The following is a 21,443-nucleotide window of genomic DNA, read 5'->3' as shown; positions in this document are numbered from 1 at the left end:
GGCAGAGGCTGACCTGGAAGCTGAGGAGGCGTCCCTAGACTTCTTCCAGGACAGGGAGGCTCCCAAAAGCACGGTCAGGGCACCTCTCCTCCTGTGATCTGCTTATCTCTGGTGTTTTCACACAGGGACTTCTAGTGCCTCAACAGATGAAGACATGGAGACAGAGGCTGTGAATGAAATCCTGGAGGACATTCCGGAGCATGAGGAGGACTACCTGGACTCCACTCTGGAGGATGAAGAAGTCATTATTGCCGAGTACTTGTCCTACGTAGAAAGTATAAGGTCTGCTGCAAAGAACAACTGAACAGAAGTAAGCGCTACTATAAACTCTGTCGTTGAGAATGGTGAATGCAGCTCTTCTTTGTGTTCCTCTTGCTTTCCAACGGTTTGGCTCCAAGTAGGCTTCTTCCTCAGGTACAGGGCCCCGGCGTAGTGAAGAGAGGCTTTGTTGGGAAGAGGACAGTGGAGGAAAGGGAATCCCTGGCTCTGCTGTTCCTCTTCTGCCTCCAGGTCTGTACCCCTGACTCTGCCCTCTCGGTTTCCCATTCAGATCTGGGAAGCAGGGAAGTCTGCAGAGGGACGGGAGTCTGTCTCCTGTCCTCCTCTGAGCTAGCCTCCCTCCTGCGCACTCTTCCTCCTCCCCTGCTGTCGGAACTGCCCTCTCCCACCACTGCCTCCGCTGTGCAAGCTCCGCTCAGCCTGTGCTCACCCTGCCTCACCCCTTGACTCCTCATCCCAAGTGCTGTGGCACGAGGAGATATATATAGCTGCAATCCCATACCAAGTGGTAGCGGACACCTTGACCCTGGAATATCAGGGTTTTGTGCTCTTAGATCAGTAAAATCTGTACTTAACAATTCAAGATTGCAAATCAGAGTTTCTATGCATTCTCAGTTCCTCATACAAAGTGAAAGTCTTTTATTAAATGGAAGTTTTTAATGCTAACCAAAGCAACTTACTGTTAATCGGTATTTCTAGATTGCTGTCATAGAGAATTCACTGACAGCTAAGAGACCTCTGAGGTTGAGGTGTTGCTTTCTCAAGAAAGTCTCTTGTTGGGTTGTTCTGTAGCTGGGTCACAAGACTGTCCCTAAAGGGGCCTGTCAGCATGTGGTTGGTTCTTCCTGGGTATGGACCAGATGGGTAGCCTTCTGACACCTAGGGCATGGCAGTAGACAGGTGTGGTATGCTCAAGTGCCACCGAGTTCCTGAGACACACTCATTTCACCTGAAGTCTTGACAGCAGACTAGCCTGAGCAAGTAGCATTGTTTCTTGCTTTTTTTTTTTTTTTTTTTTTACTATACATATTTATTTGTGTGGGGGATGGGGAAAACATGCCATAGCACAAGTCTGGGCATTCAGAAGACAACGTGTGGTAATTGGTTCTCTTTCCACCATGTGAGTGCCAGGGACTGAACTCAGGTTCTCAGGCTTGGTGGTAAGTCCCACTCCCTGATGAGTCATCTTGTTAGCCCCTCTCTGTTCTTTGGAAGTGGATGATGCTGATGGAAATAAACGTGGAGAATGCAATTGAATGTCTTTGGCCTAGTGCAGTAAGTTGCTTCTCGGTTGTTCACGTTTTTCATTCCATTTTGTGTGTTGGGACTGAGTGGACTGTTACTCAAAAGCAGCCTAGAGGCTGGAGTGTGGCTCTGCAGCAGAGCCCTTGTCGGGCCTCAGCATCAGCAAGGTTCAGCTATGACCAGGAAGGAGTGAGTCTCAGCGAGGGGCTGTGAAGCAGGCCACCAGAGTGTGTGCCTTCACAAGTGCAGGGTGGGGCAGGTTGCCTTGAAACTATTGGCTAACCAGACCCCATCCTGGGCATGGTGCCAGCTGTGTTTTCTGGATTCCTTACTGTTAAATGTTGTTGAACACCAAAAGCAAGGGCATCACTGCCATGGCAGCATGTGTCTGCTGCAGAGATGCAGTGTGGGAGTGGGCCATGGGCAAGCAGAGCCAGCAAGATGTCCTTGCCTGCATAGGGTAGTGGCCATAGGGGGGAGCTGAAGAAGGGAAGGGCTCATGGCACCAGAGTGGGGTTTGAGAGAGATTCAGAGAGTCAGAGAGTATTCCAGAATATTCTATTATGGACACAGGTTCTGTTATGGACAGGGTAGGAGGAAGAGACAGGTAAGGGTGACTCATGAGTTGGAGGGAGATGGTTCTGGGTGCACGAAGAGTGTGTTGGGACAAAAATGAAGAGCCTGCTGAGACTTCACAGAGCCCCAAAAAGCAGGTGGGGACTTGACTGGAGGTGGCAGAGCACCCACAGGTTAGAGGACCAGGGCAGGCATGGAGCATGCTTATGGGGGATGAAGTCATCCTGGAGCTGTGTAGTGATGTGTTGGGTTTGGCCTGATGTCATCGATGCTGATCACATCACTTGAAATTGTCTTGTGTTGGTAAAACTCCCATCCGTACCTGTTTGTTCTCCTGGCCAGGCATCTGGTAGAAAGCTCTGTTCCTCCTCCTGGCCAGCTGAACATGTGTCACAGATACCTGCTTCCTTCCTCTCAAAGGCTAAGCAAGCACTCTACCACTTAACTACAGTTCAGTCCTGGTGTGGTGGAGGGTGCCTCCGGCTCAGCATCCAACAGCACCACACACAAGCAGGCCACGGGTGCTGGGGAAAGAGTAGGGGTACCCTCATGTCCTCAACACCAAACCAAGGCCACTATGCTTTTTTTTTTTTTTTTTTTTTTTGGTTTTTCGAGACAGGGTTTCTCTGTGGCTTTGGAGGCTGTCCTGGAACTCGCTTGGTAGTCCAGGCTGGTCTCGAACTTACAGAGATCCGCCTGCCTCTGCCTCCTGAGCCACTATGCTTTTGAAGTAGAAACCCAATTGGTTGTGCTGGGTCAAGGCAAAATATTCTAGTGTTTTCCCAAGAACACTTTGCAAAATAGTGTTTTCCTAAGAAAACACACACAGCAACCTGTCACCAACACCACACTGAGGGAGGCTCCCAGCTGGCACCCATGCTTCCTATACCATCTCTCTGGCAGGGTTCTCTGTAGCGAAGATAACAACAGTTTAAATAAAAAAGGCAGGGGAACAGGCAATGGTTGTATAGGTACAGACCTTTTATCCCAGCACGAGAGAGGCAGGGGCAGGCTGATCAAGGACATTCTGATCTAGGTGTATTCCAGGACAGCCAGGGCCCCAAGCCCTGTCTCAAATAAGCAGGAAAAAGATTTATTTTTACTTTTAAATTGTATATGTATCTGTTGTGTATAGCTGTGTACAGTGTGTGTGCAAGTGCCAATGAGGCCAGGAGAGGGCGTTTTATCACCTGCAACTACAGTTACAGGTGCTTGTGGTAGCACACACAAGTGCTGGGAGCCAGACTCTGGTCCTCTGCAAGGACAGTATGTGCTCTTAACTGCTGGGCCACCTCTCCACCCCACACTGGTGTGTGTCCAGTGACTCTACCACATCTGGAATAGTGCTGCCATTTCTGCACAAGATCAGGTGGCCCTATCCAGCTGTTCAACACCACACCTTGACAGAAAGTTCCTGGATTAATGTCCAGAAATGGGTAGGCACTCCAAGGCAGGGGTCTCCTGTCAAGCAGGCCAGTTGAAGAGATGGTTCCTTGTTCCCTGGCCTCTCCCAAGGCTACTGCTGTATAAATGACTTTAGTTGATAAGCCCTCTTCTCAACCAGAAGGGGAGATGATGACCCAGGCCAGGTATCAGGGCACAGCTGTGGCAGGCCAATAGGCCTCCAAAATGAAACCAAAAAATGACACTGGAGCACTTTGAATGACGTGTATTTGAGTTCTTCAGGAGGGATCTTGTGGCACACAGCCTGCCAATACGACATGACTTTTGTAAGAAGTCCCATTTCCTCAGCAGGGAAGGCCTGGCAGCACAGGCTTCAGCTGTCAGAACTGGAGGCAGGCCAGCCGAAGTTCTGCCTTGGCTAGAAGGGTCCTGGTGGCAAAGCCTTGGTTCAGAGCATGGGAAAGGCACCTTCTTTCACAATAGGGAAGGTCTCTAGGGCAAGTGCATTCCCTGACACAGCCCACTGCACCACAGAGTGCTTGGGAAAACCCAAGAACAGAGAAGCAAGCCAGGCCACAGGTTTCAACCATCTCTCCAGGTACTTAGGCTGGCTGCAGGGACACCGGGGCTGCACAGGCCACCTTGTTGCTAAAGAGGCGTGACAGGCTGCGCTTGGCTGCTGGCCTGCGTGGCAAAGGTGACACCGACTGGAGGCCACGTAAGTCCCAGAGGCGCAGAGCACCATCATGAGATGCTGTGTAGAGCACTTGGCCATGCACCTGTGGGCAGGCAGGACAGCATTTGCCTCCTCCCTGTGGGAGATCCCTTGCTTCCCTGGGGCATTGCGGAGCTGGGCAGGGAGAATCCTACCTGGAGGCAGTTGATGACAAAGGTGTGGCCTCGGAACACCCTCTGCAGCACTCCTGATTGGGCATCAAAAGCCCGGGCGCAGGCGTCCCCACTGCCCGTGAACACTGTGGACACACAGCATTACACTGGACCCTTCCTGGCTGCCACCCTGCCACCTCCCCAGGAACAAGACAGGGTGAGAGGGTGGTGTGACATCCACCTGCCCTCAGAGACGTCCTAAGGGTCAGGTGGGAACATCTGAAAGCCTGTGTGTGTCTCAAGGACCTCTCAGGGGCAGGTGCCCAACTTATGCCCTACTGAGTTAAGCAGACTCCTCTGCCTCAAGTTTCTAGGACACTCACCACATTTTCCAGGCTCTGCCCTGCCTACCCATCACTTGTACCAGGGCCAGCCAGAGCCCACTGTCCTCAGGAAGGAATGTGGCTTGAAGCAGAGCCCAGATCCCATCCGATTCCCTCCTCGGGTCTTCTTCTGTCATAGCTTGGCTTGGTAGTGCTCAGGCATCAGAGCCCCTGGAATCCTTGCTGAGACAGATGGCTGAGTGCCACCCAGTTACTGGTACAGTGAGGGAGCCCATGATTCCTTTTTTAATCAGTACTGGTGAGGCTGGAGATGAGGGGCTCCCCAAAGTAGCCAACTATGGGAGTTCAGTGGTTCAACTACCATCTTACACTGACTTCCCCAGAAGCTACCCCCTTAACAGGCCAACAGTTCACATGGCAGACAATGCAAGAAGTGTGGAGAAAACAGAGAAAAACCATGCGGTGGTGCCTGCTAGCAGCGTGACTCAGGTGGCAGGAGGGACTGCAGGTAGCTGGGGTGGGGATGGGGTAACTAGCTCCAGCTAGGAGGTAAGAATCCTGGGCCCCACACCCTTAATACCCCTAGTGAGAGAGTGCTCCTGGGTATCAGTTCCCAGCAATCCTACTTGCTTAGTTTTAACTGTCAACTTGACACAACCTAGAATCACCTGTCTCAGTGCAGAATTATCTAGGTCAGGGTAGCCTGGGGCATGTCCTGATTGTTAACTGAGGTTGGAAGACCCTGAATGTGGGAACATCATTTCATGGGCTGGGCCCTGAACTGATAATCGAGGAAAGTGAGCATGGGTGTGTGCGCTTCTCTCTGCCCTTGACTACCAGCTGGCTCAAGCTCCTCCTGCTCTGACCTCCCTACAACCTGGAATTGTAAGACAAACCCTGTCCTTCCCCATGTTGCTTTTTGTCCAAGTGTTTGTGATAGCAACAGTAGAAACCCCAAGGCCCCCTGTATTTGCCTCTCTAGACCTGGCTAAAGCCAGCACCTCTAGGCTGCTCCCTGGTCAATTTTTTACATATTCCTGCCTTTGTCTGCACATAGTTGCCCTTTTCTTAAAGCTTGAGGGTGCACAGGGCCCCAGGGAGGGAGTTTCCTTGCTGGGTCTCCTCGGTTTCTTCCTTGCCTCTCCCCAAACTTCCCAAAGTAATGGTGCAGCCCCGTGGGGCTGTGGGGCATCTGGAGTAGACAGGGCTGGGAGCAGAGCCCATTCTGTAGCCCTGTTGGCAAAGACCAGGAACCAAGCTCTGTCATAGTGAGAGGAGCCTAAGGGGGAGTGGCTTCAGGACAGCTGTGCCTGTTGCCACCAAAGGAGGGGGCACAGGAGGCCACCTGACAGTATCTGGGGTGAAGCACTCTGTGTGTAGTTAAGAGAGAGGTTCCTGACTAGGGAGCAGAACTGTGACCACACTAAGGGAGGTAGGAAAAACAACTTCTAGGGCACACATTGGACTCAGCTATCTAGTCTCTCTTCACTTGGCACCTCCGCATGAGGTCAAGTTCATTTTCCACTGGGAAGATGCTTATAGGCCCAGCCCTGTGGGAGTCTAACATCTGCTTCTATTAGGGGTTCGTGAAACTAAATAGGAAGGGGACACCCATCAGTGAAGCTGAGGAGAATGAGATGAAGGGACCTAGGGATGACCATTTGGGACCTAGGAGACAAACCCCACAAACCACCCACTTCGGACACCAATGAAGTGGAAAGGTAGCCAGGCTCAGTGACAGCAAATCATGCCGGCTTGGGAGACAGAAGAGACAACCAGAAGAGGAAGGGAGGGTGGGCAGACTGGAGTGGTGTGGGCAGTGCGGGACAGATCACTTACAGGTGCCTGCGTGGTACTTGAGGGCGCTCACGCCGTGTCTGTGTGCCGGGAACGTGCGCACCCTCTCCCCTGTGTCAGCCAGCCAGCACTTGACAGTCCTGTCTGCACTGCCTGTGTACAAGAGCCGGTCTGTGAGCTGTAGGAAAAGCGGGAGGGTCAACTCATTGGCCTTGATGGTCAGGCAAGCCTCAAATCATTATTTACAAGGCGGGAAACATTGGCAGGACTCAATGGGGAAAAGCAGGGTGACCCCAGAAGGTACTTCCCAGTGCAGCACCAGTCAGTACTGGTTTGTCTTTCCCTTGGTGAATCTGGGCCCAGAAGGCAGAGCGTCCTCAGCCCTAGAAAGCCCTGCAGACCCCAGACAGAGCCACACACTCAGCCTCTCCGCTGGCTGACCCTTCTCCACAGGCTCATTCGCAAAGCCTTGGTCCCCAGCTGATGGCACTCATGAGAGGTAGCAGAGCCTCTAAAGAGTTGGAGGACGTGGGGAACCCTTGTTACTAGTTGGCGTAAACAGAAGCCCTCTGCCAACACTGTTCTCACCCACAGCAGTGCCCCTCCCCAGTCCTGCTAAGTCATGCTCCAGGTGAGGGTCAGGCCCACTTCCACACTCAGCCCAGTAGCGTTTGTTAGGTCAGAGAACCGGTGTCCAAGACTATGAAGGCTGACAGGATATACAGCAGCAGAGACAGTGTGTTCAGACCCTTGTCGCACTCCTAAAAGCTGAAAAAGTCCTGGCTCTAGGGGAAGAAAAAGATTCCTGTCACCAGAGACAGAAACTCAGCTCAGGAAATAGACACAGATCAGGCCTTAGGGCATTTTTGTTGATATTATTTTTGTGAGTGTATGTATGTAAGTTCATGTTCTCTCTGTCTCTCTGTCTCTCTCTCTGTGTGTGTGTGTGTGTGTGTGTGTGTGCATGTAGAGAGACCAGAGGTCACCCTCTGCTGCCCCTCAGGCATCCTGAGCTCATGAATTAGATTAGGCTGGCTGGGCAGCAAGCCATAGAGATCGACCAGCCCCTGCCTCTTCGGAACTGGGGTCCCAGGCATGTGTCCCCACACCAGCTTTCCTACATGGTGCTGGGGTGGACTCAGCTCCTAGGCGTGTGCAGCAAATGCTCGGGCCATCTCCCCAGCCCTGTCTGTTTCAGACGGGCTCTCACTGTGTGGCACAAGCTGGCTTCACATTCCCTCCTGGCTCCCACAGCACTAGGATTCCAGGTGTTCCAGTCACACTTAGCTCAAGCAGGCTCAAGAAGTCCCTTTCTCTGCCCAGTCACTTTCGTGGCACCTGCTCCCTTTGTGGACATTTTCATGAATCTTCTTAGTGTCCATTTTCCTGGCAAGGTCTGCACTGCTGAGATCTGAATGTGTCTCTCACAAAGCACTGGCTGGACACTTTTCCCAGTGCAGGAGAGTGGAGGTGGGCCAGAGCCAGCTGTAGTGGTGCACACCTTTAGTCCCAGCACACAGGAGGCAGAGGCAGGCGGATCTCTGTGAGTTCAAGGCCAGCCTGGTCTACACAGAGTTCCAGGACACCCAGGAGTACACAGTAAGATCCTGTTTCAAAATAAGCTAATTAATTAATTAATGAGTGTGGGGTTGAGGATGCCTAATAAAAGGTGTTTAGTGAGCTGGGCATGGTGGCGCACACCTTTAATCCCAGTGCTCAGGAGACAGAGGCAGGTGGATCTGAGTTCAAGGCCAGCCTAGTCTAAGAGTGAGTCCCAGGACAACCAGGACTACACAGAGAAACTGTCTTGAAAACAAAAAAGAAAAAAGTGGAGACCATAAGACCTCTACCAACTCCACTTGTGAGGGAACTGGTGGACTGATGCTGTGATGGACTGGCACTGTGAACTAAGACTATTGAGGGCTCGATACCGTGAATGGTTTGAAGCTGCGAGTTCCCCCTCTTCCCTTCTGCCCACAAAAAGACATGCAGTCTGGCAGCAGCTGGACAGGTCTCACCTCCAGACAGATGACAGAGCCCTGGTGCTCCCGGAAAACCCGCAGCTGCTCCCCACTCAGGATGTCCCACGCACGGACGGTAGCATCAGTGCTGCCTGTGAAGGCTGTGTGGCTGGACACATCTAGTGCCAGGCACAACACTGCACCTGTGTGGCCCCGGAGTGTCTGGTGGCAGCAGCCACTGGCCACCTGCCACACCTTGGCTGTGTCATCCGTGCTGCCAGTCACTAGGAGCCCGCCACCCATGGCTGCCTCCAAGCAGGGATCACTGGGCAGGTCCTGGGGGGCAGAGTAGGCTAGTGTCAGCACACAGTTGCGGTGGCCTCGGAACGTCTTGGACTCTTGCCCTTTGTCCACGGTCCACGCTCGTGCCGTCCGGTCATAGGAACTGCTGAAGAGCTGGTCATTCGCAACTAGGATCCTGTGGGTAATGGGAAGGGGTTGAAGGAAGCCACCTGGCCCTCACAGGCCAGCCTTGGCACTGAAGCTGACACAGCTTTCAGTCTCTCTCCTGCTCCGCACTCTCTTGACAAGGTCTAGTTCAAAACACCACACGTCACTGTGTCACCCCTCAGCCATCCTTCTTCATTTCTCAGTTCTTTCCCTCTGTGACAAACCTGCAGGCCTGACCTTTACCCTATCAGGGACCGTGTCTCTGGTGCAGGGACTCATATAACACTGTATTCAAGCCAGATACATAGGAGGAAGAGAGGACACAGGGCTTTCTGTTTAAAATAGGAAAAAGCCATACAGGAAGCTGAGGCAGGATTGCCTTGAGTGCAAAGTCAACCTGGGTTACATAATAAGTTTGTGGCAAGCCCAGGCTATAGAGTGAGACCCTGCCTCAAAAAGCAAAACAAATACAAATATCTGGTCCCCTTGGGAAAAGTCCAGATACATAAAGCAGGCTGGTAAGGCCATTTCAGAGTACCCACCTTGAGGGCTAGAAGGAATTTAGATGCCCCTTTGCACCAGACTGTCCTCAGGGAGACACAAAGACAGGCTGCTGTATGGGGTGGGCCTCTGCTGTGGAGTCTGCCAGCAGGTCCCACAGGAACACACACTGCAGCTCCAGGGCATAGACCAGACTCCACGTACATTACTGACAGGGCAGGGAAGTGATGACAGGGAACTCTAAGTATGAGGTATCAGAAGGGGCTTCATGCAGCAGGCAGACGTGCCACGCTGGCAGGGTGGGGGGTAACTATTGACAACCTGTTCTCACACTGCTAAATTCTACAGCCTCCCTGAAAAACACATTTGTCTTCAGAGAACTTTGCGCAGAGCTTCCAAGGGCCTGTTTACGCGTCCTTGTTAAGAAGTCTTGACTTGGCCCAGGTGGTGATGGTGCACGCCTTTAATCCCAGCACTCAGGAGACAAGAGGCAGGTGGATCTCTGCGTTTGAGCTAGCCTGGTCTACATAGTGAGTTCCTGCTCTGTTAAAAGTCAAAAATTCCCATGGAGGGCCTCACCCTCCCTGGGGAAATGAGGGGATAATGGGGGAGGTTGGGCAGAGGGCACGGGAGGAGGGAAGGGAAAGGGAGAGGGACCTGGAACTGACTTGTGAAGCAACCTTGTTTCTAATCTAAATTTAAACAGGAAAAAAAAAAAGTCAAAAATTCCAGTTGACAAGAACCTATGTTGTTCTGAGGGCAACCCTTAGGGGGTGCTCGTGGGGCGCTAGGCTTCTCGATTGTTAATCTTGTCAACTTGATGATTTATGATCACCATGGAAACCGCCTCTGGTACCTCTGACTTTCTGGATTAGGCTAACTGAAGTGGGACACTCCATTCCTAAGTAGGTAGCACCACTCCATGGACTGTGGTCCTGGGCTGAATAAAAGGAGAATAACTGAGCACAGCACGTGACCCTTTGCTCTCTGATTGAGGGTGAGATGTGACCAGCCGCCTCCTGCTCCCGCCGCCATGCCCTCCCTGCCATGATAGACTGGCTCCCTGTGGTGCCTTTTCTGGAGGTGGGGAGGGGGGGGTCAAAGCAATGAGGAAAGAAATTAATACAGGGGTTAAGTGGGCCCTGGGCAGATGTCACCCAGTGTACAGTTGGGATCCTAGGCCATCAAAGGATGGTGTGCAGGACTCTCACACACATAGCCTAGCTCTAAAAACAGAAATGGGTTCCAGCCCCCCCCCCTTTTTGGGAACACAGTCATCCAAGTATGTCCTTGGTGTTATGGACTTGGAAGAGCCAGCCACTGATGGAAAATAGTGTATGTACGTGTGTGTTTGTATATGCTGTCTGTGAATGTGGACTGGACACACAAAGTGTGTACAAATGGACATGTGTGTGTGTGTGTGCGCGTGTGTATGCTTGATGCATCTCAGTTATGTGTTGAGTATATGTATGTTTATATGAATGCTCTTGTTCATATATGTACATTTGCATATATGCTATATGTATGTATCCATGTATATCTTTGTGCTGTGTTGTGTATATTATCTTTGTGTGGGCATGGATACTATATAGAGCATAGTTGTTTAGAGAAGCTTGTGACAGTTCTCTGGTCAGCAGCCTGAGGACAAGCTGGTCATCTGAGGGCATCTAGGTGGACTCTCACCCACCTAGGTTGGCTTCTAATTGTTGGATGCCTGTTTCTGGTTTTGGTAAGACAGTTGTTTGTGTGTGTGTTTGCGGGGGCAGCGATTCTGAGACAGGGTCTCCTCTAAGCCAGGCTGATCTGGAGCTCATTCTGTAGCCCAGGCTGGCCTTGAAGTCATGGAACTTGCACTACCTCAGTTTCCCACGTTCTGGGACAACAGACACAAGTTACCATGCCCGGCCAATGACAGACATCTTACTGGGAAAAGGCCAGTTTGAACTGTGAGAACTGAATTATCCTTCTAGATCTACCATCTCCTGCAGACACCTTCAGACTATGGACCCACCTGTGATGTGGCCTCTGGAGCCAGGGTTAGCTTGAGTAGCTAATCTGCCTGTCTGGAGGCCCACACAGTCCCCTGGCTGCATAATGTCATCTCCTCTGTGTCCACAAAGAAAGGCTCTTGGGTCTTTCTCAAGTAGGGCCCCTCCTATCAACGCGACTTCAAGGATCCCTATGCTAGGCATCTACTTGGGACTTGGGAGCCCAGGACAACTATTGTGTGTCATAAAAATAACATTAAGTTGATCTGGCCAGCAAACGAATTTCCACTGCTCAGATCCAAAAAAACTCAGATCCTGAACACCACTAGGAGACCTTCAGCAGCCACACAAAAGGGAGTTGAAAACACCCCGTCTGCATCCTCCTCCTCCTCTGAGCCGTGCTCTACCATTGGTGCCGTGTAAGCAGTCTCCTCTGGAATCTGCTCCCACCAGGGGTGCTGTGGTTCCCACACTTTCCCACACCCAGAGGGGCAGTCAGGGCTGTGGCTCCCGGAGGAGTACACACTAATGTGTGAATGACGCCTCTTTCCCTTGTCTCCTCTGCCCAAAGTCTCTGCTGCCACAAGCAGCAGCTACACTGTTCAGGGCCAGTCCCACATGTCTGTCTTCCTTCCCCATGTCGCCAGGCTTGGCTGACCTGTTCACGATGGACGTGTGCCCTCGGTACACCTGCAGACACTGCCCGGTCCTGACATCCCATCTCCGGATGGTACAGTCGGCACTGCAGGTGAACGCAGCTTCATCCTCCAGCTGGCAGAAGGTCACATAGCTCTCATGACCTACAACAGAGAGGAAGTGTGAGCTGGCCACGTTCCAGCTCTTGTTTCCCTATGTGTGCAAGCAGATAAGAGAGCAGGAGAGCGTGAGCAGCTGAGACAAGTCTGGAAGAGACTACCCCTCCCCTCTCCCCTACAGACCGGGATCTTACTTTGTAGCCCAGGCTAGGCTTGAACTCACAATCCTTCTGCCTCAGCCTCCAGGGTGTGCTCCAGATCCCAGAAGCAAATCTCCATGTTCAGTGAGACTTTTGTGACTTTTTTTTTTTTTTTTTTTTTGGTTTTTTCGAGACAGGGTTTCTCTGTGGCTTTGGAGGCTGTCCTGGAACTCCCTTGGTAGTCCAGGCTGGTCTCAAACTTACAGAGATCCGCCTGCCTCTGCCTCCCGAGTGCTGGGATTAGAGGTCCCAGCTAGAGACTTTTGTGACTTTTAAACACCCCCTGTCTCTCTCTGTGTACCAGATATATACACACACCTGCTCTACCACTCTCTGTGAGTTCCCGTGAGTCTCTCTCACTGAACCTGGAGCTAGGCTGAATGAACCCCAGTCTCCATCTTTCACAGCATTAGTTACAGGTTACAGTAGTTTGCAAAAAACCACCCTCAGATTTTTACATGGGGATCTGAACTCAGGTCCTCAAACTTGAGCAGCAAGCACTCTGATCTATTGAGCCATCTCCCCAGGGATCTGCTTCCTCATTATTTTGAGGCTTTTTCGTGTAGCCCAGGCTGGCCTTGAGCTCCTGATTCTCCTGAATCAACCCCCCACCATTGGGATTAAAAGCATGTGTCACCACACCCAGATCTTTAATCGCATTTGAGAATTTCTACTTCATAGCTAGAGTCAAGCAGACAGGAATTTTAGCAATCTCTCAGACAGGATCAAGCTGATTAACTTTTCTTTTAGGTCCTGGTTTAAGCTTAGCTTGGAAGAGCTTGACTTCCTGGATTCTAAGAAAAAGAATCGTAATAAAAGCTCTCAGTCTTCTGGGAGAGCACTTGCCAGGCTGCTTTGAAAACAATGTGAGGATTAAGTAAACCCTTAAGAAATGGCAGACTGTGTTTCCCTGAATACACAAGTTGATGAAAAAGCTGAGGGCAAATCTGTTTGGCAAAACACAGCCCAGATTTTTTGCCAGAGCTTATAAATATTTCTTAAAGTTGTCAACAAACTTCCCTTGAGACCAATCTGCCTCACTCTCCCCAAAGCCTCTTAGGAGCCGAGGTACCCCAAGAAAGGCAGCTAAGATGTGTCAGATGTACCAGGCACTGGCATGGGCATGGCTCCAGCCTCCCTAGTGACTCTGTACCTCCCATGCCCCCTAATAACCCTGGGTGGGCTTCGCCACCCATCGCCCCTAAGGACCGTGAGCCAAGGCTGGCTGAGGCCCACATCAGCTGCTCCTGCAGCACCCAGCTGCTGACACCCCATCTACACAACGGGTCAAGTGCAGGAGCGAACTGTAAGTTGAAGGATGGAGAAACACTTGAGACCACGTGTAGCTATTGAGTCATGGCAGCCTGACTTTGTGGAGCCCGCAGACGAGGCTGCTGAGGTGCTGAGGTGTGGAGGGCTCTTTATGGCACATTAGGAAGAGAGGGACTGAACACACAGATGGAAAAGAAAAGAGGCAATAAACGAAAGAACCAGTTTTCAATGCAAAACATCCTCACCTCTCACTGCAAGCCAGGTTGACCTAGCAGGCCCTGCCCTCTGCAGCCAGGTACTGAGCTAAGTAAGACTCCCACAGCACCCAGGACTCTACTAAAGGTAAGCCCTCTCCAGTCCCTATAGCTCACAACCCATTCATGGGTCAGAGACTGCCTGCAGAGGGCCTGGACTCGGCTATGTCTGTTGCCTTACCCATTCCCCCAAATCCCCACCCCACCTCAGTACACTGTAACCAGTGCCACCAGAAGACAGATGGGCCAGACCCAGGGCTGGTGGGGTCACCACAGAGGGTGGGAGGAGCTGTGTCTGCCAGCTCTGGGCCCATCACCTCCAGGGACCTTGGCTTTCTGCTGTTGGAATTGTGCAGAATAAGCAAAAAACGCTGAGCTTCAAGTAAATATTTTTGAGGGGATAAAGAATGCAGATAAGATGCATGCACAAGAGCAGGCCTCGGGGCTCCTGCTGAGCCTCGGTCCTCGCCTCCCTAGGCACTGAGGGCTTGCCAAGATGTGCTGTTCCTCCGCACGCAGGAAGAGCAGCCCAGGACCCAGGGCTGCAGGGTACCCCAACCACAGCGAGCATGAAACAAGGCCTCTTTTCCCGTTCAGTGCCCCAGGGTCACACAATAAAGCACTTGGTGACGGGGTGGCACTACGCAGTAACACTTCCTTACCCCACTCTCAGAGAACAAGCAGGGGTTGTGATCTGTAGAGAAAGGTGCACTTGTCAGGTGACCTCTGGTCCTCCCACTCCCAAAGATTTCACACAGTGGGAGACTTTGGGCCAAAATGTTTCTCTGGGCTCTGACACACAGGGCAGCTGTGGCCCTCTGGTCTAGGTCTCCTTGCCCCAGAGGAACACTCTCTACAGCTGTAGCCAGGCTGCTGTGACAGGTCTCCCTGGCTCCACTTTATTTATACTCTGTCCATTTGGTATCGTTCCCTTCTCAGAGGCTTGTGAATCACCTGCATAAAGGGAGCCAGGAGCCCCTCAGCAGGTGACATCCGGCACTCAGAAATGCCACAGTGGACATTGTCAAAAAGCACCATGGTCTATCTGCAGGCTGTCACTCAGAACTGAGAACCACATCAGGGTTCCTGGGTTTCTGTGTGAGAATCCGGCCCACTTGTCCCCAGCCATGTAAGACATGGCCTACTCCCTCAGCTGCAGCCCCGCATGGCCCCCGCAGCCTCACTCACCACTCTGTCACCTCTCCTTTAGCCTTCTGACAGACAACAGGGAGCCTACCACTCAACCAACAGTGGCCTCCGAAGTGCTGTCATTAAAACAGATGACATCTTCACGGAATTCTTGAGAAAATATTGATTTGCCTATGTTAGCGGCCCTCCAAGTACTACTCTATGCCGTTAGGGGCTGGACAGACAGCTCAACAGGTAAGACATGCATGCAGGCAAAACATTCACACACATAAGATAAAAAACTAAAAATAAATTTTAAATGAATGAGTTGTTAGTCACAAGAAAAAAAAACAGGGTACCTTATCTCATTCAGTCCTTACCTATATGCTTTTTTCCCTGACTCTCTCAAGGTTAGCAGCCAACACTTTGCCTGGCCCTGTCGCAGGAGAGTGCCCTCTGGAGCTTGCAACTGTGCGTGGCTCAGAGCATGCTGAGAACAAAGAAGGGTGTGGAGCATCCACAGTGGGCTAGAGCCTTAAGGCCAAGTCCCTCACTCCATCCAGAACCAAACAGGGCTGCACAGACATCCCAGGTCAGGATCCAGTGTCATCAAAGACATGGATTTCCACAGTGGGATCTTTTTTTTAAGATTTATTTATTTATTATGTACACAGTGTTCTGTCTACATGTATCCCTGCAGGCCAGAATAGGGCACCAGATCTCATTACAGATGGTTGTGAGCCACCATGTGGTTGCTGGGAATTGAACTCAGGACCTCTGGAAAAGCAGTCAATGCTCTTAACCTCTGAGCCATCTCTCCAGCCCCCCATAATCAGGATCTTATACTAGGAGAAAAAAAAGTGTCTTTGTCCCTTTTGTCCTGGCACAGTTTTGAATGCTAGAGTCTTAACCCTGGTAAGAACAGCCTTGGAGGGTAATCTCCAACAGTTTCTCCTTCAATGAGGCAGCTCTCCACTGGGCCAGGTCAGGAATCCCTCTCTGAAAAGTTGTGTTAGATTGTGTGACTGACCACACAGCTGACAGGGCCACTAAAGCAGGTGTGAAGGACGCTAGGTGCCCGTCAGAGCTGGGCTCAAGGATGGGCCCTGGAAACTAGGCAAGACTCAGAGCTGTCTCGGGATAAGCCACTGGGCCAGAACCAGCCTGGGAAGCCCAGACTCTCTGAGGAGAAGCCTCCCTGACAAACAGGAGTCCCACTGGAGCCATGGGCGTAAGCCCTCCACAAACAGGCTAGCTGTGTACTACAGCCACCAAGAGTCTGATGAAACAGCAGTGGGAAACACCAGCCACGCCTGGCATGGTGTAGGGACTCAATTCCAGGTATCTGGAGATGGAGACTGGAGGATCAGGAATTTAAGATTAAAAGGTGAGTGTTCTGGCTGGTTTTATGTCAGTTTGACACTAGCTGAAGTCATCTGAGAGAAGGAATCTCAATTAAGAAAATGCCTCCAAAAGATCAGACTGTAGGCAAGTCTATAGGGCTTCTTAGTTAGTGATTGATAGGGGAGGGCCTAGCCCATTGTGGAGGGCACCATCCTTGGGCTGGTGGTCCTGTGTTCTATACAAAATCAGGCTGAACAATCCATGGAGAGCAAGCCAGTAAGCAGCACTCCTTCATGACCTCTGCATCAGCTCCTACCTCCAGGTTCCTGCCATGCTTGAGTTCCTGTCCTGACTCCTTCAGAGATACACAGTGCTGTAGAAACAGAAGCCTACTAAACCCTTGCCTCCTCAGCTTGCTTTTGATTGTGTTGTTTCAATACTACAATAATAACCCAACTAAGACAATGAGTTTGAAACTTGAGGGTGACATGAAACACTCCCTGCCTTAAGAAACCAAAATCTCAACTGGGTGGTGGTGGCACACACCTTTAGTCCCAGCACTCAAGAGGCAGAGGTAGGTGGATCTTTTCGAGTTCGAGGCCAGCCTACAGAGTAAGTAAGTTCCAGGACAGCCAGGGCTACACAGAGAAACCTGTCTTGAAAAAAAAAAAACAACAACAAAACCAAACAAACAAAAGACCCCACAAAGAAAAAGAAACCAAAGTCAAACAAAAAGGCAATTCCAAGGTTCTCTGGGGAATGCTTGGAGCCAGGCCCAAGAACCTGCACTCCTGAAACCCCCAGGAGTTTCTTTGGGAAACAATACATGTTTTACTTATGCTAACAGCTCTCCTATGTAGGGTTGTCAGTGAGTGCTGGCTGTGCGGGGAGGAATGTGGACCAGTTTGTAGCCAACTCCCCATCTTCACACCAGTTCCCAGGTGCCTGTCAATTCAGGGTTCCTCCCTTTGAGGCCATGAGCTAGCTACCTTATTCTGTTTTCACTCAACGCTGATAGTGTGGGAATGAAGCAGTTTTGAGGCTAGCATTCTGTCTTGCTGGAAGGGCTGGAGCCAGGCCACCCAGCATTTGCTGATGGTGGTAGAAGAGCTGCAGATAAAGAGCCGTACCTTGTGCAAAAAGCTTGGCAGGCCCCAAGTCTGCAGGCATTACTCACTGCAGTGGCCGACAGCAGGCTGAGGGACTCCACAGAGCAGTGTGCGGAGCACCCGGACAAGGCTGCCCAAAATGCGAACAGTATGAATCCATGAGTGAATACCTGAGTGTGTTATACATTTATGTGCACGAAATTACTTGTTTCATTTTAAATATGCAAGACAGACGACCCCATCTCCCAGAAATTTGAATCAATCCTTCCCTTTCTTCTGGCCATACCTGAGATGAAACAAAAAAGAGCTGGGGGAGGGGGGCTTGAGGGAGTAGTTCAAGTCCCTAACAAGGTGACACCGGTTCTGTGTCTGGACTAGGGTCACAGTGTGAAGATAGTAGATTCTCAACAACTTCTATTGTTACAATGGAAATGTCGGCCAAAGGTTACCAGGTCAAGGAGTGCGACAGGAAATATTCTTTAGGGTATGGGCACGACTTCTTTTTGTTTGCTAAAAATTGTTATCATGATAAGGATTGCGTGGGACCGGTTGACAAAACGATCTTGCATTAGGGCGCGCGCCCCTTGGTCACCCACACCCAAGCGCCCCACCAAGAGCTCAAGGGTTGGGTGAGCTCCCCGATGCAAAGGAACTAGAGCTCTGCTCTTCCAGAAGGGGACTGCAGGCCTGGAAGAGTGAGGTCCCCGGTGCGGGGCAGGTGAGCATGAAGAAGCTGAAAGGGTCGCGAGCATGCGCTCCCGTCTACCTTGTAGGAGCGCGCAGCACTGGCCGTCCGCGGTGCTCCAGAGGCGGGCCGTGCCGTCCTCGCTGCCCGTCAGCAGGCGCTGGCCGTCGGGGCTCAGACTCAGCCAATTGATGCCCCCGCTGTGGTCCGCACAGACCCTCAACGCCGACCCGCTGCTCCCCATCTCGGGGTGGGGCTAAAGAGGCGCTGTTGCCGGCTAGATAGCAGTGCTCCAGCGTCCGCTCGTGGTCCTGGTGGGACCAGGACCGAGAGCGGCCATCGTGGGGGGGTCCTGGCACCCCACTCCTGCAAAAGCTCGCGGTATGGCGGGGAACGGAACTCTGACTCTCCACCGGTATCCTCGGCTCCCGCGTCTCCGATGCAGAGCTCCAGGTGAGACCACCCCTCCTCTGAACCGTCTCGGGACACAGGGAGTCCACCTTGCCTCGTGGTGCACCCGCCGGGTCTGAAGCGCGCCGAAGAACCCGAGAAGCGGAGCGCGGAACAATACATTCCAGCCTAGCTCCTCCTCAGAGACCACCCCTCAACCTGTCCCCTCCCACTTCTCCGGCCGCGCGCCAACCCCCACCCCTAGACGCCCTAGACGTCCTTTGGGAACAGACCTGGGATGCTACTCTGGTCCCCATTTAGGGGCCGCTTCCACGTGCTTCACGTGCGACCCTTCCAGCTGTTTACGCTGGATTCTGCCTTGCCACTCCAGCTGTCCCTATTCCCTGAGCCCGGGACGAGGAGGCGGTCTGGAGTCCCGAGGGACTCCTGGTGAAGGGCGGGGGCTGAGGAGGAAAGGACACACACCGAATTCTACTGGACTGGGCAGGAGAAGGCTGGATCCCGGCCCTTGGGTGTGGGGGACAAGTCCAGATGGGGGAGGTCAGGTTTGCCCCTCCCACATCCATCATCACCCCACCCCCTACGCCCTCAGCTGGGCGCGCGCCTCTGAGGTCCCACTGAGGTCTGGAGGAATCCTACACCCGGCCCACAGCCCTCCCGGAGCTCAGTCGGCTGGTTCCCATTAGAGCAGTTCCGGGTGTCGACTTTGCTGGGGGGCGGGGAGGGTGACCCCCCCACTCGGATCCTCCAGGTCCTAAAGGTAGCAGGGTTTCTCGAACCCTCCAGGGCTGTTTTTGGAGTTCGAGAGGCAGGAAAGAGATGGATTTAGGGAGCCAGCCCTCTGGATCATGAGATGACCTGTCCTGCCCACTCTGGCTGATCTTGTTCAGTTCCAAGAAAGCCCCAGAATGGGTTCTTTGGAACAGTCGGCTTTATTCCCCGAGGGGCACAATCAAATAAATGCATTTTTCCTCCCCTGAAACTTTCAAGTCAGCTTAGGAGACTTTCTGACGCTGAAGAGCCAGCAGAGGGTGTTAAACAATGCTTTGATGAGATATTAAGTATGGAGGCAGGAGACTGCTGGCGACCACAGAAAGGGTAAAGGACTCAGGAGCCAGAGTGACTCTAGGGGCCTATCCTGAGTTCATCTGGTACCTTAACTTTTAGAGGGCCTTTGCCTCATCCAGTTGTGAAGACTGAAGACCGCTGGGTAGCCGGCTGCACAGGTGAGGTCAGGGGGCATTGTAAAGGAGTTGGGGGGCAGCCAGGGCTAGGTAATGTGAGCATATTCACAGCTCCCAGAGCCTGCCCAGTAGTGGGTCAGGCAGGACAGCCACCTTGGGGAAAAGCAGCCTTCCAAGGGGTCACATGGTATGAGCAAAATGGAACTCGCACACTTCTGGTTTGCCCACCAGTCCCCAGGAAAACAGCGGTTTGCTTCCTCAGCCCCCAGCCTGCAGAGGAGGCAAATGCTATCAATCCCAGAGCCCACAGATCACAGTCTGCTGAACTCTGCCTGCTGCTCTATCCAAGATGAAGCGTTGGTGTCCTTGCTCCCTGGAATCCTCACGGCTGGGCACTTCTGTGGATGTTAGAAGTGAGTTCAAGGTTGCGAAGAAAAAGACCACCATTCCGACTGAAGTGTGTGGACCAGGCAGACTTCACTCTTGATCAGCAGGTGGGAGCTGTGTCTTTTTTCCAGTGACTGAGGTTGTTCTAGTCCGTGAAGATTTGAATCATGGGACATGCAGAAAGAAGGAAAGGGGTCATTGCTCCAAGCCATCAAGTTCACAGTGTATATAGATCAGGGGCCTTTAAGTAGACAAAAGTTTTACTGGGTGGAGAGGATTAGAATATTTGCATAAAAGTCTAACAAGGTGGGGAAATAAAAATATCTTAATTCCTTGTCCTAAGTACAAGTTTTATAGTATTTGGTAGAAAAGGCTCATATTTGATGTGTCTTCCAGTGGAGTTGAGCACCATGAATGAACTTAATTTCTCAGGGAAGATCTGTACCCAGTGACTGTGTGGTTGTGTAGTTACTATGTTGTCTGGGGTCATGTCTCTGCCCTTTTCCTATACAGAGTAACTGGAAAATCCAGCAAGATTTTCCTGGAGACAAGAGCGTTCGACACGGCATCCAGTTCCTCTGAGCCTGGAGTCTTCTCCGCCTAGAAGCAATAAAGCTTGAGCCCCAGAAGCCAGGTTAGGCTGCAGCACATCTGACAGCAGCAAAAACCGGTGTGAGTGTGGTCCCAAGCCGCCAACCCCCGCAGGAACCTAAACACTGTGTGCTCTGAGAGCTAACCATTTGCCCGGTGTAAAGCACCATAAAAAGAGGATGGGGAAAGGCGGAGGGAGGGGGCAGTCACATCCAAGAGGCAGAAAGAAAAGTCAGACTGTTCAGAAGAACCCCAGCATCAATGGAAGTGACCATCTGGTCCCAGGGAGTGCCCATCCCTAAGGCCACACAGATGGCAGCAATGTCCACCTGTTGGGAAGACTGACCCTCTGAGGACTCTATGAGAAACATCTAGAATGGTGATGTTCTCAGGATGGGAGGTAATAGAGGGAACCACCTTTTGGGGTCCCTGTCGTGAACACACAGTGTCATAAACATAAAGGACACATTTGTGTCTTCCCATAATGTCCGAATGTATTGAATTGCAATAAACTCACTCGGTTGCAATTTCAGTGGGGCAGTTTGCCAGATTAGCCTCCCAACACACTCTCCTCGACAGTGTGGGACGAGACAAACACGGGCTTTTGTCCCAGTTTCAATTATTAATGTTAACTTTCAGATTATGTAATACACATCGTGTGTGTGTGTGTGTGTGTGTGTGTGTGTGTGTGCACGCACATTTACATAGGTTACAGAATGGATGCAGAAGGGTTAAAGAGGCAAGAGTTTC

At 51.8% G+C, this 21,443-nt stretch overlaps 2 protein-coding genes and 1 long non-coding RNA gene across 5 annotated transcripts in view; 2 read left to right on the top strand and 1 right to left on the bottom strand.

Annotated features, from left to right (window-relative positions):
- The window catches only part of Nub1 (negative regulator of ubiquitin like proteins 1), a 30,767-nt gene extending 29,231 nt beyond the window's left edge, over positions 1–1,536 (top strand). Inside the window, exons 15-16 of one of the 2 annotated variants that reach the window (XM_005087231.4) lie at positions 126–310; positions 415–1,536. In XM_005087231.4, coding sequence (XP_005087288.2) covers positions 126–304 — 179 coding nt within the window. In that variant the 3' untranslated portion in view covers positions 305–310; positions 415–1,536. Of the gene's footprint in view, positions 1–125 lie in introns of both variants that reach the window. The other variant, XM_013126120.3, reaches the window with a different exon arrangement.
- On the bottom strand, positions 1,278–18,364 carry Wdr86 (WD repeat domain 86). 2 transcript variants are annotated; one of them, XM_040737117.1, is made up of 6 exons: positions 18,202–18,364; positions 12,032–12,173; positions 8,492–8,912; positions 6,516–6,651; positions 4,375–4,478; positions 1,278–3,933 (listed from the first exon to the last, which is right to left on the bottom strand). In XM_040737117.1, exons 1-6 carry the CDS (start codon positions 18,362–18,364, stop codon positions 3,637–3,639), a joined length of 1,263 nt encoding a protein of 420 aa, XP_040593051.1. In that variant the 3' UTR covers positions 1,278–3,636. The 2 variants fall into 2 exon arrangements, with proteins under 2 accessions (XP_040593051.1, XP_040593052.1); XM_040737118.1 differs by lacking the exon at positions 1,278–3,933 and adding an exon at positions 3,960–4,283.
- Positions 18,365–18,733: 369 nt separating this feature from the next.
- On the top strand, positions 18,734–21,225 carry LOC121136560. Its single transcript, XR_005873591.1, has 2 exons — positions 18,734–20,209; positions 20,616–21,225. It is a non-coding gene; the product is annotated as an uncharacterized LOC121136560 (long non-coding RNA).
- Positions 21,226–21,443: the final 218 nt, after the last annotated feature.

This window comes from Mesocricetus auratus, unplaced genomic scaffold (assembly GCF_017639785.1).
Source record: "Mesocricetus auratus isolate SY011 unplaced genomic scaffold, BCM_Maur_2.0 Super-Scaffold_100676, whole genome shotgun sequence".
NCBI lineage: Eukaryota > Metazoa > Chordata > Mammalia > Rodentia > Cricetidae > Mesocricetus > Mesocricetus auratus.
Note: the sequence above shows the minus strand (reverse complement) of the source record. Positions and strands in the feature narration are given on the sequence as shown.

Bases quoted from the DNA above. Each gene is read 5' to 3' on its own strand.
- Wdr86 (XM_040737117.1), bottom strand. From the start codon at position 18,364: ATGGGGAGCAGCGGGTCGGCGTTGAGGGTCTGTGCGGACCACAGCGGG. The intron at 6,652-8,491 runs GTGAGACCTGTC...CTTTTCCTACAG, and splicing joins GCTCTGTCATCTGTCTGGAG to CTCACAGACCGGCTCTTGTA. The intron at 4,479-6,515 runs GTAAGTGATCTG...GTGTGTCCACAG, and splicing joins CAAGTACCACGCAGGCACCT to TGTTCACGGGCAGTGGGGAC.